The 18,187-nt window shown below is 39.2% G+C and overlaps 1 protein-coding gene across 1 annotated transcript in view; it reads left to right on the forward strand.

The window, feature by feature from the left end:
- Cntnap2 (contactin associated protein 2) overlaps positions 1–18,187 on the forward strand; it is a 2,060,022-nt gene that overhangs the window by 1,185,135 nt on the left and 856,700 nt on the right. Inside the window, exon 11 of the mRNA XM_085683653.2 lies at positions 6,541–6,647. Coding sequence (XP_085539779.1) covers positions 6,541–6,647 — 107 coding nt within the window. The remainder of the gene's footprint in view (positions 1–6,540; positions 6,648–18,187) is intronic.

The following is an 18,187-nucleotide window of genomic DNA, read 5'->3' on the forward strand; positions in this document are numbered from 1 at the left end:
CAGGACTTAAACATTCAAACATTCTCGGGAACTTTTCCTTCAAAAGTTAAAATAAGACTTGGTATTTGGATAAAGGGAAAACTATACATTAAGGACGATTTACATGGGATTAATAACATATAAATCATTTAAAATAATCATTCCATGGTTCAGCAAATGGTCTCTCAGTGCAAAAAGCAGTCTTTTCCTTTTTAAATTTAGAACAAGGCATGCTAATGAGCAGCAAAAAAAATATATGAATCTAAAATCAAATCAAAAGTTTATCAGGAGTGGAGGCATGAGAACCAGGTAGGGAAACATGGTAGCTGGCTAGGACAGAGAATGCAGACTGAACTCAATGTCAAAGTGAGGCACAGCAGCCTTTACAGTAAGTGATCACCTGCCATGGAGGACACAAAGTCCACAGTCATGTTCTGGAGTAATTCATTTTAGTGAATGAGATGAGGAGATGATTGTATGCTGTTTCCAGTAGATCATTTTTTTAAACAGTAAGAACATATGTAAAAAAACAAAAACAAACAAACAAACCAAAAACCCAAACCCAAAAGTGGTCTTGGAAAAAATGGGTAAGTAGCTTATATTTCTCTGGGAGCTTGTCTCCACACCTTCTTCCTGCTTGCTCCTTTTTGACAGTGTCTCCATTTCCTCAGCATCTCCATGCTCCCTGGATGCCCTCTACTGAGAACTTCAAGGCCCTTGCATCTTGTTATTCAAAGTCAAACTTTCTGACCAATCCCAAAAACATCACCAGAGACCTTGTGAGATGTTGGGAACCTCAGACTCGACCCCGAGCTCAAGGATGACAATCTTACCTTCACAGCCACTTCAAGTTACTCTCCCACACACAAAAATTTGGGAAACACCACTTTTTAGAGCCATTGACTTAGGAGATAAGTGACAAAGCTCTCTTATAGTAAATGTTCTGCTTCTTGTTATTTCTAAGTGTGAGCATGTTTCCTGGAAGACATGTGCATCATCATTATCTGTAACATGAGGGGGCCTGTTGGGGTCTCTGTCCTGCCTGGTCCCCCAGATGTTTAGTCTCAGAGAAAAATCACACTGGAGATCTCTATAAGTTATAATGCTGATTGGCCCATTAGGTCAGGCTACTTATTAGCTAACTCTTACATCTTGATTAACCCATTTTTCTGATCTATGTTAGCCATGTGGCTCAGTACCTTTTTCAGTGGGGCAGCTAACATCCTGCTCCTTCTGTGATCTGGGCAGGAGTGGGAGCAATCAACTTCCTGCTTCCCAGAATTCTCCTGCTCTTCTTGCATCATTTCCACTTCCTGTCTGGTTTTCCCACCTATACCTCCTGCCTGGCCAATCAGCATTTATTTAAAACATGACTGACAGAATACAGACAATTCTCCCGTACCAATTATCAACAACCTACTGGGTTCCCTAGAAGCAAATGTGCCCTCAAAGGTACTGGAAAGATTTTACTCAGTTTAGATTTGACAGTGCTGAGCATTGACTAGAGCTTTGTGCCTGCGAGGCTGAGCTTCTATCACAGATCTATGCCCAGCCTTATTTAATCTTTTAAATAATATAGAGATAAAAACAAAAACCTTTAAACCCCTTTGAAGATTACCAAGGTAATTGATTTATACTGTCAGAAAAACATTTTGTTTTATACAAGAGATAAAATTTCTTCTGGCCTCTCTAGCTGATTCAGTAGAGCTCATAAACCAGGAAGCTGCCATCAACAAACAAATCTGGTACTGCTGGCTATTTCTTGGAGTCATGAATCCCAATTTCCTCAATGCTTTGCAATTGAAATCAAGTACAAAAATAAAAGAGATGTTTTGGGTGCAATAAAAATGCAACTGTCCTAATAACCCTGAATTGAATTGTTGAATCCTTCCAAAAGGGCTGTCTGTATTGATTCATTTTATATTAAGGAATTGTACACTGACTGAAACTTTAAAGCCATAGCCTTTATTTGCCTTATGTATTGGGGACACAAACAAGTTTCACTTTAAAAATGCGTTTAGCAAGCTGCCTTCTAAATCGGTTTCTCTAAGCCCAGAGATTAGTGCAGCTCTCAATCCCCATCAGAAAAGCTTAAACTTCTTTTTTTTCCCTGTGGAGACAGTTAATACAGAGACTCACAACTGGTCAGTGTGCAAAGAGGTGTCTGGGAAGGTCGTCAACCATAAATGGGATACCTGTATCATACCTTCTACCCATAGAATGCAGAGACCACTAAGAGAGAAAGGAAGTAGGAAGGTTTAATCAGCCAGAAGTCCAGGAGTGCTGGAACAGAAGGACATCTTCTAGATCGACAAGAGCACTGCACTTGTGAACTCCAAGCAGCCGCTTCACCTGTATAGTCCATGTACAAGACCAAGCCAGTTAACATCCCAGCGTGGACGGAAAACGGACATCTGATCCTCCACTCCTAGCTGAGGGCTGCTAGTGGAGGAAAAGCCAATTTTCTTTCAAGCTGTGATGCTTGATCCTTGACTCTGCTCTAAAGAATGGCTCCACACTCAATGAAATGCCGACTAGCACTTACTGGATTCAATGGATCATTAAGGAGGAAGGGGAAATGAAGTTGAGAAGAAGATGTGGGAAGGACCAGGGAAGAGCTGGAGGTGGTAAAATATGACCAAAATACATCATGTACATGTATGAAATCCTCAAGGAATAGATTTTTTTAAAAAATAGCTTAAAGAATTTAAGCATTTGGATTCTAAAGCACCTTGTAAAACTTTAACTGGAAGGATAAATCTAGCTAAAAGAGTCTGGGACAGCAGGGTGTCAGGAATGGGTAATTGCATGCACTACTTCTTCAAGAGCTTTCTGATCAGAACAAATCAACACCTGCCAAGTTCTGCCCTGCATGTCCCCAGTCCTAGGCCAAAACCTTCTCAGGTTGAAGCAGTCAAATCATTTTGATTTATTTTTGATGTGAATCAAACTTTCAAGCTAGCACATACCATGAAGAAAATTATACATTTCCTGTGGCCCACTAAAAAATGGCCTATTAGAGCAAATCTGTGTTTAAGACTAAAATCCTAGGTAAAATTCATCTGTTTTCCTCTGAATCAAGGAGATGATTGATTGCCTCTGAAGTGATTTTCATGTCCATGGTGGTAAAACTTTGGTCGCATTTCATGCATCTGTGTCTCTCTCCAGTCATGCTGAGCATGGAATAGACACTTCATTATGCGAAGAACGCTAAGTAAACACACTTTGCTGTGGGAGTATCCAGGAAGAAGAGACGGATACACCAATAACTAATTACTAGAGGACATCATAACAGTGCATTGGATACGTGAAAGTAGTTTTACAGAAATATGAGATAAGAAATGCTAATTAGAATATTAGGTTAATTTATTTCATTTCTCTTGGTAACTGGTCCTAGCAGTTTGAAATATGGTGATAAGATATTAGGTATAATATAACATATGAATCAACCTGTTTTGGAAATTGATTTAATGCCCTACCATTCAGACCTAGAATCTACACAAGGGGAACAACAGTTTACAAATAGAAACAATGAGAAGCAAATATTTAAAATAAAATATGAAAATTCTATTTAGTAAAAACAATTATTTAAAAAGAAATTCATTCTGCAACCTGGTAGGAGCACCCAGTTCTTTGCTCCTGTGATGGTCTATGTGTCTCATGGGGTTAAATTCACACTTAGGTTTTTATCATTCTCAAAGGAACATTATTTAAAGCATACTTAGTTTCCAACTTGGTTTCCCTTGCCCACTTCTGCACTGCCTTCCCCTGAATTAATTGGTATGATGAGCTGATATAAATGACTTTAACATCCAGACTGAGCTAATATTAACCCAAGAGAATTTGGAAAGTTGAATACACCACCAAAAGGGTATGCCTTTACTGACTTTCAAGATTAAGTATCAAACATGATTTTCTGTGATGTCAGGAGTTTCCATTCATTAATTTTCTCTCACGACGTGGGAAATGAGGACAGTTGCTTGTCAGCACCTGCTGTGCAGGGAGGGGCCATGCTGGGGGTCTGCAGTGTACAGTGGCTGTGCAAATGGCCACGAGGAACAAACCAGGACAGTCTGTCATTTGCTGTTATACTTCATTCCCATCACTTTCTGTCCTCTTCTGCCAGAGCCACTTTAAAAAAAAACACTTTATCATTATATTTCATCCTGTCTTTTAAGATGCAAGTAAAATATCCCCAGCTCAGTTAAACCCTCTAACTATCCTCCACTTTTAACTAACCTGGTTTTCAAATTTCTGCATCATTTATATCTGTTCCATGACTGGTTCAAGGACTCCTCACATTTTGGATGACTCTTGCTCTGACCCCAAACCTCCAACTAGACTCAGAGATTATTGGGCAAGGACCATCTGTGTGACCTCCATAAAGCCAGAGCCATCACAGGAAAAAAAAGTTGATATTGAGAGTCATATGAGTTTTCTATCCACCCAAGGTTGTGCCTTCACTTATATTCTATTTTAACCCAATAATAATGTCTTTTATTTTCTTCTTTCGTCGTCTAAATGCTCAACTCAAAGCTCCAAACTGTGCCTGCAGTGCCCATCGATGCTTCCTATGAGGTTCTATACCACTCTTCCTGCCCATTCTGTGTTGCTTCCCATTCCCACCCTCGTTAGAGTTCTCACTCACAGTGCACTTACTTTGGTAAGCAAACCCACATGTCATATTGAGCTGTGTGCCCTACTACCACAAGTGTTCTTGATGCTAAATCAAGAGCAAAGGTTATGAGGTTTGGTCTCTGAGACAAAATAAATCAGGTTGTAGCTAATACCTACTGTCTTCTCCAGCAGTAGAAGCTGCTGTTTAAATTGGGAGGGAATTTCTGTTTTGTTGTGATTCTGATTAAAATATCAAAATTCTTACTTGAATACCAATTCATAACAATATCTCCCTTTCAGATTGTGAGCATCTTAATGCTCGCTATAAAAAAGAAGATGTAGGGAACGTGTCAGATGGGCAAAGAAATGGTACGAGCAGAAAGGAAAGTGTGTCATTGATGCAGGTGTGTCTCAGACCACATTCCAACCCTAATTCTAGGGTAGGATCAAAGTAAAAAAATGTTTCAGGGAAGTGGTGATCCAGAAGGGTATAGTTCTCACTTGTTAGACTTCTAGTTCCTACTTAATAATTACCAACTTCATGGACATTTTCTCTAAAATTAACATGGTACATGTACACAAAGGAATTCTATTCAATTATAAAAAAGAAAATATTCTGTCACTAGGAGATGAGATAGATTGAACTAGAGATTATTAATTGAGTGAAAGCAAGTCAGACTGAGAAATGTAGGTGCCACAGAATCTCATTGTAATAGTTGACTTCATTAAGGGTTAAAGAATGATGGTGACCGGAGCCTGGGGATCAGAGAGGGCTCGGAAAAGTTGATCAGTGAATCAAGCTTCAGTTAGGTAAGAGAAAGAAGTCCTTGTGTGTTGTGACTAGATATAACAACCATGTTCTATATACTTCAAAGGTAAAGAGATTTTAATTATTTTTCACTGTAAGTGATAAACATTTAAGATATTGATATATTTATCCTTAATCATAACACAAAGAGAACAGCACAATTAAACGGTACACTTTTCCACTAATATGTACAATGTTCCCACTTTTGAGTATCAGCTTTAAAGTAAAATTTGAGGATCTGGATAAATGACTTGATGGTTAAGAGTGCCTATTGCTCTTGTAGAAGGGCCAAGTTTGGGTCCCAGACAGTTCACAGCCATATGAAAATGGAGCTCCAGTGGACCCTACACATTCTTCTGGACTCTGCGGGTACCTGCATTCATATAAACACAAACATAAAAATCAAGATGAATATAAAAATAAAATACAAATAATAATTATGTATTTTTAAAGTACTCACAATGTAGGTATAATTGCCCAATTTTTCAAATGTGAAAATCAAGGTTCAGAAAAATTAATGAGTCATAATTACCTTTGCCTTGTAGAGCTTTGTGTACAATTACACTTTTTCCTCCTAAAACTTATGCTTGCAGACACTTTAAGTAGGCATCTTAACTATCCAGATGGGTATAGAGGGAGACTTTTGAGGTTCCTATCAGGCTGATATATTCCATTGTTGTTTTTGTGCCATTGTTTAAGAACCACAAGTTGTTGTAGCAAACCTATTATTAGGCCCCCTTTTTAGTGCTATTGACATTGATTTAAAAAAAAAAGTAGAACAAAAAGTCAGATGGTTTATCTTCCATTTATCACCAATAGGAAAGTAAGGTGGTATCTTTGTCCTTTGTAGAATTAAACTAAAATGAGTCTGTGATATGCAAATGAACACATGAACTGTGTGATAGTGTCTATGGTTTATTCAAAAAGGGGGCACACCAGGCCTGTGATACATCATCTTTTGTGTGCCTGGCACCTTCCATCATGAATCATATTAATCTGCTTAAACTAACAAGGATTAATTGCCTCAGCAAGGCAACCTGGCATTGAAATGATATATTGCCCAAACAGCTTGGAATTTGGCCACTCGTAAATCTCATTTGCTTGTTGGTTTATTTCTGTGTCTCTTTTTCTGACAGATGTGTGCCCAATCACTGTGAGCATGGTGGGAAGTGCTCGCAAACATGGGACAGCTTCAAATGCACTTGTGATGAGACAGGATACAGCGGGGCCACCTGCCACAACTGTGAGTGCCAATTTATCTCACTTTCATCTTGTAATTGCATGGGAATCATGGTCTTCAGCTACGCTTTACAGCATAGCAACCTGAATTACACACATCTTACTCTGCTTCATTCTGGGGGAAAACAATCCTCAAGGTTGCATTCTAATTTTTCCAAAATGGTGTTCTAGTTGTCAAAATAGATTCTCCCCTGGCTAATGACTGTAAAGAGGGACAGGCATGTCCAACATTCCATATGTGAAATTGGGATGTTGAGATTGGATTCACCTCTTGCGACTAAGGCATGCTTGTCCAAAAAGATTGCTTGGGGATTGTGTTAGTTTGATGTTGCTAACTGGGTCTTCATTCATCAGCACATCAGAGAGAAGCAGGACAGAGGATAATTGGAGCATTTAGTTTCTGGGCAATGCTTGCCTCATACTTTCACCCAAATTTTTTGTTCCATTATTTTTAAAGCAAAGAAATGTGTCAGACAGTAAAAGTCCATTGAAGTTACACATAAAAAATAAAATCCTGAGAACATGATTTTTTTAAAATAATAAAGGTAAAAGGTAAGATACAAAGATGATTGATAAATGACATTTTGCTTTATTTCACATAGCATTATCTTGAAAGGTTAAAGAAAAGTTAAAATATTTAATTTAAGTATTTTTAAAGCAATTTCTAACTCTGCCATTGTAATAATAATTTCCTGAAAATGTTCTGATAGTTTATTGTTGAAAACAGATTTATCATTACATACAGTTAGGAGAGAAGGGAGTCACATGTTCTCTGACATATGGATATGAGTGTGTGTACATACTTGATTATTGTATACATTAGTGTTCACTAACATGTATGTGTTTATATGTAAAGGCGTGTGAGTATGCATGTTATATACATGTACAGAAGAAGAACAAGGAAGGTAATACAGAGATCTAACTTTGTCTCACAACTCTAAGACAGAAAATCTCAAATATAAATCCTCTAATTGTACAGATCAATATTTTTCATATCACTTTTAGGAAATAACAAGCAAAGCATTCTCAGAGTAGAGTCTTGGGGACGGTAAAAACGCAGTGCCCGTGCCTTTCCCCGTTGTTACTTTTAGTGATGTGTAGTAAGAAATTATGTTTAGATTATACTGTAAGCCTACATTCTAAAAATTCTGCTTATAATTTATTTTTCTTCACTTAAAAATTTTGTCTAATGAGATTCTAATGATCAAATTGAAAAAAAAAACTGGCATTGGGGCCAGTGGGTTGCCACAGTAGGTAAAGGTGCTTGGTATCAAACCTGAGTTTGGTCTCTAGGACCCACATAGTCAAGGAAAAACCACTCCCATAAGTTATTACCTGACTTCCCTGGTATGCACACACTCACTCGTGCACACACACGAGCGCACAAGACCACACATGCACACACAATGTAATAAAAGAATTTTTAAAAGATAAACAAGGATGTGGAGATATTTAATGATTAAATCACATGCATAAAGATACATCATTTTATGTTTATGGCTGGGGAGTTGGCTCAGAGGTCAAAAGCACTAACTGTTCTTTTAGATGATCTATATTTGTCTCCCAGCACCCACATGGCAGCTTACAACTATCTGTAATTCCAGTCCCAAGAGTTCTGGTGCCCTCTTGCCTCTGTAGATACCAGGCACACAGGGGCTAAACATACATACATACACATACATACATACATGCAAAACAATATAAACATAATATGAAAACAATTTGTCTTTGTTTTTGAGTTTCAAGACAGGTTTTCTCTGTGGGTCTTTCTGGCTGTCCTGGAACTCACTCTGTAGACCAGCTGGCCTCAAACTCAGAGATCTGCCTGCCTCTGTCTCCCAAGTGCACGATTAAAGGTGTGTACCAAAACTGCTCAGCTAAATAAATACTTTTTAAAAAGATTCATGATATATAAAGTACTCGGCACAGAATATTGTTTTCACGAATAAAAGCAATAATGAAGTTAGTTAAAAGTAAGAAATGACAACTGAAGTTACTTTTAACTTTTAACCTTATCCAAGAGTTGACTTCCAGTAGATATTCACTATATAAGGTATGATCTATAACGAAGTGGCTTTGGTCAAGACAGAAACCTTCCTTTTACCCATATAGTTCATATAGCTTCTTATAAACATCTTGTTTAATCATGAGATTTTTGTGTCTGTAATTCTATCTAGAATCAATGAGCAAGAAACTGATGTTTTGATAAATGTCTCCTCTCTCGCTGATTGTTTGATACTGAATTGAGAAGCCAATCATTTTGAGATACTTGCTCCCATCATTAAAGACCAATTTTACAAATACATACTATTAACTGAGTAATTGAATTTGAGTTCTGAAAGCAATAACTGAAAGTGTCAGAATGACCCTGGATGTGTTCATATTCGGCCAGCTCCAAAAGCGAAGGAGGAAAATAGCCTCATGCACTATGTCCTGATACAGCATCCTGCTAGTCCCCGTGTCCTGGGGTCCATGCTGCTGGTCATCGTGTCCTGAAGATCTATCCTGCTCATGGTACACCATCCTGCTAGTCCCCATATCCTAAGGCCCCATGCTGCTGGTCCCCATGTTCTGGTACACCATCCTGCTAAATCCTCAAACCCTAGTACTCCGTCCTTCTAGTCCCCATATGCTAGGGCCCTATGCTGCTGGTCCCCATGCCCTGAAACTCCATCCTTCTGATCCCATGTCTTGGTACTTGATCCTGCTGATTCCTATGCTATTGTACTTGACCTTACTGGTCCTTATGACCTGGTACTCTATCTTGCTGCCCTCCATGTTCTCCGGCCCCATTCTGCTGGCTCTCATGTCCTGGTCTGTCAACCTGCGAGTCTATGTCCTGGAGCCCCACCCTACTGGTCCCCTTGTCCTGGGGCTTCATCTTGCTGGTTCCCTGTTCTATTCTTTTCTCTTTAAAAGTCAAACTACTCCTTTCCAGAATGAAAACTCAACCCCTTGTGATCTTCTTTTGATACAGTCTGTATCTTGAATATCCAGCTAGTGTAAGAGCAGAAGTTAAAAAACCAATTTTCATTCTTCAAGACAACTTTTGTTTGGAAGCATTACCTTGTGTGTCATTGAAGGATATTTGTTTCGCAATAGCCTAAAGATTGTGGTGTGTGTGTGTGTGTGTGTGTGTGTGTGTGTGTGTGTGTATCTTAATACTCCCAATAGGGTCTAGTCAAACATTGAGATGAACTGACACATCATGTGTAGAAAATAATGTGTGTCATGAGTTGTGTTCCTAAAGGACAATTTTGAGTTGAGACTAAGTCCATGGAGTACTATGTAGCCATGTAGAATATCGTGGGGTTTCTTTGAGACTCCTTATTCCTGTGAACTAAAGGTTGGCTTGAAGTCACTCCTACTCTCCGAGGTCAGTATAATCACAGTGAAGTTGCTCGTTTGGAGCCTTTGCTTTTAGTTTCATGGAGGTACAAGTTGAGCATTGCTGACCTACAGTAACTAACTTAAATCAAAGCAGATGTTTGGTAGAGTTTCAACCCCTAAAATTAGTCTACAAAGGCCCTTTGGCTCATTTTCTACACTGGTACTGGCTTGGTGATGGAGGAATAGAAATTTCTTGATTAAGTACCGCAATCAAGCCTTTGTGCCTGATCATAATGGATGGCTTTCCACTTGTCTCCATCACGTACTTATTGCACCCTTGGCTACCTAAGCTCTTGGAGCCTCTGTATTCTGACTGGTGAAATGCTTGTAGTAACCACCATGGCGTGATTAACTAAGATGTCACCTGGGAACACTGGAAGAGCTTGCCCCCATGCAGCATCCAATGTGTTTCTTCCATTGCACTGCATCCAGAGGGACTGTGCTTTGTTTTGAACCTCTGTTTGTCCAGAACACACAATTTGCCCTTAATTTCATGCGCTCTCCATCATTGCCTGGGATGATGCAGACTGGAATTTGTGGACATGGATTGGCTTCCACAGCATCTTTCTCCAGAAGAACCAAGGGACCTCAATGCTAATTTGTTTATTCATCAAATCTTCTTTTCAGTGAGTTGTAAATAGGATTCAGAATTTGTCTTTAACACACTACTGCCTGGTGGTTAGAGTCCCATACTAGAACTGATGAAATCCTGGGATGGGAAAAGCTGGGTTTTTGTTAACCTTGACAAAAAAGAAATAGTTGGTGATAAACATAAAACACAATCATTTTATTTCTTGCCATTTTCTACTTTAATTCTTTTCTGAACATGGCCCATTTTTGGTGACTTCTCTTGCTTTTCTTTTCTTTCTTTCTTTCTTTCTTTTCTTTTTTTGAGGCAGGATTTCTCTGTGTAAACTGGAACTCACTCTGTAAACCAAGCTGACCTCGAACTCACAGAGATCAGCCCGCCTCTGCCTCTGCCTCGCAAGTGCTGGGGTTAAAGGTATGTGCCAACACCACCTGTCTTTCAGTGACTTTTCTAAGAGCTACTTCACCATAATGTGGACTGAAATCCCCAAGAAAAGAATCAGCAGATGGCTAGTGTGTGTACTTCTGATGGCTCATGTGTTTGCTTCAGATGGCTAGGGTGTGTGCTTTTGATGGCTCATATGTGTTTTTCTGATGGCTCATATGTGTTTCTGGTAGCTCATGTGGGTGCTTCTGATGGCTCACATGTGTGTTTCTGATGGCTCGTGTGTGTGTTTCTGATGGCTTGTGTGTACTTCTGATGGCTACTGTGTGTGTTTCTGATGGCTCATGTGGGTGCTTCTGATGGCTCGTGTGTGTGTTTCTGGTGGCTAGTGTGTTTGTTAGCTTATTGGTGTTGCACTGACTTCCTTTTATTTCTCCCTCTCTAAATTGTAAGAACGTGCAAAACAAAACTGCGCACTCCCAGCTGTGGCCCTCCTCTGACGACTCTCCCTACACATACTTCAGCTATCTCCGGGCTTCCTTCCCAGTACTCCTAATGCTCCTTAGGACTCCATTATCATCTCATTTTCCTACATGTGTTCCTTAAACTTTGAAGATTATAGTCCTTATTTACATAAATTAAATTCAAGAAGCCATCCCTCATCTCTGAGCTTAATGGATTTTTCTCCCTCATGCTGTGGTACTTGGTGTTCTCTTAGGAATCAACCACCCTTCTGTATTCTGTGACCATTATATGGAATTGCCTTCACTTTCCTAGACTTATCCTTAATTACACAAAACCTTTAGGCTATGCACCTAAATAGAGAAGCAAAAGACAGAATTTGGGCATCTGACAAAGATAAACAAATGTTTGGGAATGGAAATTGTTAAGAGCACTCAAATTCTAGGTACATATTCTGAGATGAAATGCTTTTATACCTAGCTATTTTTGAAGGGTCAGATGGTGACCCCGAAATACAGACATCACACTGCTGTGGGGTAATAAGAGACAAACTAAATAACTTGCGTGGGTCCTTTCCGGTTTTGAAATTGTGGCAATTCATAGATCAGAAATCTTAAAAGAGCAGTAGGCTTTCACGGTGCTGCACATCTGTGCATAAAACCTTTCCCAGGCAGAGCATTGCTAGGAAGAACATCAAGGGCGCTAAGGCAACTCTTCTACCCGCTGTTGTCGGACCAGGTACTCGAGGTCCATGTATCGTAAAACTGAATGATACCCTCTCTACCATACATTCCATAACATGTTGTTGATAGTCCATTATGCTTATAAGTAATTTTATTCAAAGCATAATATTTCAAAATAATATAACCTTACTTGCTACAGTCACGTTGTCAAATTTATCAGCACTGTGACATCTGGAACCTTTGGCTACCAGGAACTTAAACTGTTTAGGTGGCAGTGATAACAACTTGGGTTATTGCCACAAAACCTGGCAGTCACTGAGAACTTTGTTGTGTCTCTAAATTACAAGTTAGCTGTTTGGCCTTACAGAATTGGATGTATTTCCTTGGCTCCCAGTGTATCTGCTGTGCAAGGTACAACTTAGTGAGACTATGTCTACAAATACCCAGGTTTCCACCATGATTTCCTTCCCAGTCACCCTCTTGGTCCCATTCCATTTGTAAGGTGTGTGCTCTGACCTTCACCTTACTCTTGGCCCATGCCACTGACCCGGTTGAAAGGCTGTTGTACACCTTCTCCCTGTGTGTTGCTGTGTACATTCCTCTACTTCCTCTGGTTCACAGCTCAGCATTCACTGCCTTAGAGACAGTCTGAACCTGAGAAAGGCACCTTGCTCTAGGACATACAGCCCCTGTGAGTGGAAATGTTGCCTTTGTAATGCGCTTTATCAATAATGTCTTCTTCCATGGCACTATAATCGCTAGAAGAAGGACGTGCCAGGTTTTGCCACCATTTCACTCATAACATTTATTATGCATATGGGCATACATGTGTGCTGTGGATGCACTCAGACTTAAAGAATTCACAAATACTATGGAATATGTCAAGCATCTAAGGGTTGTTCTGAAAGAAAATTCTCTTTAGGCAAAGTTATGAGGATAGGCAAACAACAAAAGTGAGTCGAATATGAAAAAGAGAGAGGAAAATGGAGAAAGGAGGGGACATGTGGGTATATGGATGGCAGAGGAGTCGGTGACCACGAATCCAGGAAAACCTTAGCGAATAAACCATGGTGAGAACTCATGGGGCTTTCAGCATATCAGCAAAAGAACCTTCTGAAATGTAGGCTCTGTCATTTTTTGTATTTTGTTTTGTTTTGCCAAATCACTTTAATACCATGAACTTCAGTTCCCTCTTGAACATTCACTGGATCATTTTTCATTCTGAGATGAGATCTAACCATTTTGCTGAGGCTGCTTACAAACTCAAGGGCCTCCTGCCTGAGTCTTCTAAATGCTGGAATTTGAAGTGCTAACCCAGTGTTTGTTGTTATAGTCTGGTTTGTCTAATTTACTGCTTATGTATGCATTTATGTATGTATGTATACACAGGTTTATGTGTGTATATGTATGGGTATATACATATTTAAATATTGATTGTGAAGTTTAATAATAAATTTGGTCAAATTATTAAATTTTAATTTCATTGAGATGTATTCCTTGTACATAGTGATAAACAACATAATAATTTTTATACAAGTAGACCAAGTAATCACCTCCTATACCTGCTCCTTTCTCTCCTAATCTGATTTTAATATTCTTTGCTTGGTTTTTTTGATTCTATATTTATGTCATATGATATATGTACACATTTCATATTAACATACATGTATATAAAACACATACATATTTGTATATATACACATATAAAATCATGTATATACATAATATACACATACATGATCTTTTTATATCTGCAAAATCTACAGTCCACAAATGATAGTGGAACCCATTTTTGCTTTCTGGATATGGTTTGTTTTGTTTAAAACAATCTCCAGTTGCATCCATTTTGCTTCATGGTTGAGTAAAATTTCAGTGTGTGTGTATGTGTATCACATTCACTGCATCTGTTTATCTGTTGCTAGATACCTAAACTGATTCTGTACCTTGACTGTTGGGAATGGTGCTGCATTAAACATAACTGTGCCCCTGCTGGCTACGATGTGGAGGAAAGTGTTGGCAAGAATGCAAATTAGTCCAGCTACTATAAAAACGAATTTGGAAATTCCTCAAGAAAATGAAGCTAGAGCTGCCATATGACCCAGCAATACGTTCTAACTTTTAAGGACTTTTACTAATCCATTAAGTCTCAAAACCAGCTAGCCAAATTCTGCACTGATTGTAAATTGCATGAGGATAGAAGTTACACTGCCAGAGTCCTTGTTCAGTGGGTTCACCTGATTTTCATGCCAGTGAGTCACAGGGGAAGAATCACAGGTTGTCTCAATATTGAAGCCAGTACCCTCTGAAAACACAGAAGATGTCCACAGCTTATCAAAATGTTATGCTGGCCAATTTGTAAGCATGGGTTGAATATTCTAATCCTGACATGATATTTAAGTAGCTAGATTTGGCTTCCCTGCTTCCCAGTGTACACCACCGAATTCTTTTTCCTCCCATTCCATTAGACACATGGCCTACTTCAGATGGCCATTGCGTTCCTGTTATTAAACACAGCTGCAAGATCATGAATCCCTATCAACTCATCAGCACACTGCAGCTGACTCTTTTATCCCTGGAATGCAGAAGGGTGGAGCTGCCATGGCAATTAAACAGCACCTCCCATGGAGGAACATGTTTTCAGTAAAAATTAAATGCTTATGACTTTAGCTCATTCCCACAGCTTTATTGTTGGGATTAAGAACTGTGGATAAAATTGAACCATACACTGACTTTTTATGGTCTGGGTTGTTTCTTTCCATATTCATAAAATATTTTAAGTACAGAGACATGGGGAAGAGGAAAATATTTAACTTTTTATCACTTTGCTTTTTCTAGTTTAATTTGTACTACTTCCCAGATTGGTTTTTAATTGTTTATCTTTTTCTTCTGTTTTGTACTTGTTTTAAGATCTCCTTAGTAGTAGAAACACAATGTATACAGAAGTTTCTGTCCCATCTGGTCCCACAGCCATTCAGTCCTAAATAAACACACAGAGGCTTATATTAATTATAAACCGTTTGTCCTATTGCTCAGGCTTATTACTAACTAGTTCTTACAACTTAAATTAACTCACAATTCTTATCTATGTTTAGAGGTAGCTTGGCACCTTACTCAGTGAGGCATTCTCATCTTGCTTCCTTTGCATCTTGTTGGTGACTACTCTCTGTCTTTTCTCTTCCCAGAATTCTCCTAGACTGACCACTTTACAGTGGCCCACTTTACAGTGTACAAGAACATTATCCCACAGCAGAATGGTAGCAAGGAGCCTCAGCATGGCGCCAGAGATTTCAGCTCTAATAAACTATACACACTTGAAATTTTAGTAAGGAACCTGGGAGATGAGTTGAATGGTTCATGATAAAGTGCCCTCCAAAAGCGTTAGGACCTGAGTTCAGATTTCCAGAACCCACATCAAAAGTCAGATGTAATAGAATGCACCTCTCATTCTGTTTCTGGGGAGACAGAGGAAGGGCGCCCCCATCCCTGGAGGTTTCTGATCAGCAGTCTTTCCAAATTGCTGGGCTTCATATTCATTGTGACTCTGTCTCAAATTAAGGGCAAAAACCAATAGAAGAAACCAAACTGACCAACATCTGGCCTTCACAAGTATGTGCATACACATGTGAACATACTTTCACACACCTGCACAGCATATGAATACAAACACATGCATAATAAGCATACAAATGCAACGAAATTAAAATGTGTTAATGACCCTTGCTGGGTTGCATGTGTTCTCCAGGCCCAAAGCTCGTTTTCTCACGAAAGATGAAGCACTCAGGCAGAGGGAAACAGTGACAAGGGAAACACTTCCCACAATCACACTTATTACAAAAAGAAGCAGTCACCCTAAAGTCCTTTCCTCACCTTGTCACCTGGTGTCTGCAGATAACGTGAGTGGGAAGAAATGGGAATGCGCCATCTTTTCAGAATGGCAGGAGGCACTTTAGGGCCATTTTGTCTTTCAGTTACAACCAAATAAATTACACCGGATTAAAACAGTATAGGACATTTGCAGAAATACAACCCAAGGACCCTTACCTTACTAGAACAGCCCGCAGTCCAAATTAATCATTTTTTTATGTTTTGCTTCAGAACTCTGCTTAAGATTAAACATGGAGCGGAATGATTTAATTCCAGTTGTACAAAGATGTGCCATAGTTTTAAGGATTTTTTTCTCTTTCACATTTAAAAAGGAAAAAAAGTTGATCTGCAAATACATATTAAAAAGCATTGTGCTGGAGAGACAGGCTACGATCCTGTGAACTTCTGAAGTGCCAGAGCTGGGTCTGCAGGGAGCTGGTAGTGTTCGTTAAATCCCCCTGTAGTTTGGATCTCAGTGACTAACTTATCCTACATCTGAGAGCAGAAAGGAATACAAAACACCCATCTCTACGTGTCTGTCAAGCTGACTTATGAGAAAAGAATAGAAAGCAAGAAATAAGCTTAAGATGAAAATGGCCAGGAAACCTAGAAAGGCTTTTTTTTCCTCTGTACAGAGAGTGGGAAAGAATTGGAATTGAAAATAACATATATCCTGCTGTAAATCTTTTCAACTCCCCCTCAGATCAAAGTATCTTTTGTTTCTATGTTGACATAAGCCACCAACTTTTTTAAGATCCAGTTTCATTTATTCTTTGAAAATTCCATGCATATACACAATGCGTTTCGACCACATCCACATCCTCTTCCTCTCCTCCAACTCCTTGAAGACAGCCCTCCCACCTTGCTTTCACTTCCAACTTCATGTATTCTTTTATTTTTTTTTAATTTAAAACCACTGAATCTAATTAATGCTACCAGTATGTGTGTGGATTTAGATCATTTGCTGGAGCATGGTCAACCTACAAGGGGCCACATCCTTCAGGAAAATAGTTCACTTTCTGCAGCCATAAACTGTCCTGGTCAGAGATGTGACTTTGGGAGCCGCTCTCCTAGCCACATTAGAATTTTTTTTGCCTTTTTTTGTTTGTTTGTATTGGTTTTGTGTTGTTTCATTTTGTTTTTGAGACAGGGTTTCTCTGTGTAACAGTCCTGACTATTCTAGAACTTATTATATAGAACAGACTGGCCTTGAACTCACAGAGATCCACCTATCCAGGATTAAAGGCCTGTGCCATCACACCTGGCTGCTGCTTTAGACCTGTGACTGGCTTAGTCTTGTGCAGGTATTATGAAAGCAAGCCCAGCTGACTAATGTGGGTTCACATGTGCAACAGCCCTGGCCTCACTAGAAAACCTTGTTTCGTTTCCAGTCCTTCAGTTGCTAAAAGCTTTATGCTCTCTCTTCCAAGATGATCCCTGAGCCTTGAAACCACCAACTTTTTATTGCAGTTCTTCACAAAATTAGAGTATATGATTATCATAATTCAGATATAGTTACAATTTGTTCAGTAATTTGTGTTTTGTGTAGTGTACAGCATGGTAGGAAAATACAGAAATCTAGACACATGTCTTTCTCCTTCTGAAGTAGTTAGGAAAGGAAAAGGGGTAAGTAAGAAATTTTAATATGCTATTAGAATGTAGAAAATGTTTGTTTATAGGCCAACCTGATATGAGAAAGTGAACATATGGCAAGGTAGCTGGAGAAAGAGTCAAGGGAGAAAAGAACTCTTAGGTAAGTTTCTTCCAGGACTGAGAGAAACAGAGCTAATTTTTAAATATTTAAGAGTTTTATGAGCTGATTATTGGACTCTGCTGAATCTCAGTAGGTTGGACCTGGCCACAGTGGGAGAATTTATACCATGGTGATTGGAAATTCTTGTCTATGAATAGTGTGTTTGAGTAGTACTGGTTTACCAGCATGCCACTGTCCTGGTACACTATTCACAAAGCAAGAACCGTCATCTGTGCCTACCACTAGTGTGCTGAGGGGTCCTGGTGAAGTATGAAACATTCAGCATGGTATCCACACTCCATGGTAAAGAGGTGGGTCCTACAAAGGAACAGCAAGTGCCCAGATGAGCAGTAGGTTGAGTAGCTGGTACACAGTACTCTTTCCGTATCTCAGCATCCAGCGTTGACTTAGATGAGCTT

Source organism: Myodes glareolus, chromosome 25 (genome assembly GCF_982192425.1).
Source record: "Myodes glareolus chromosome 25, mMyoGla1.1, whole genome shotgun sequence".
In the NCBI taxonomy this organism is placed as follows: domain Eukaryota; kingdom Metazoa; phylum Chordata; class Mammalia; order Rodentia; family Cricetidae; genus Myodes; species Myodes glareolus.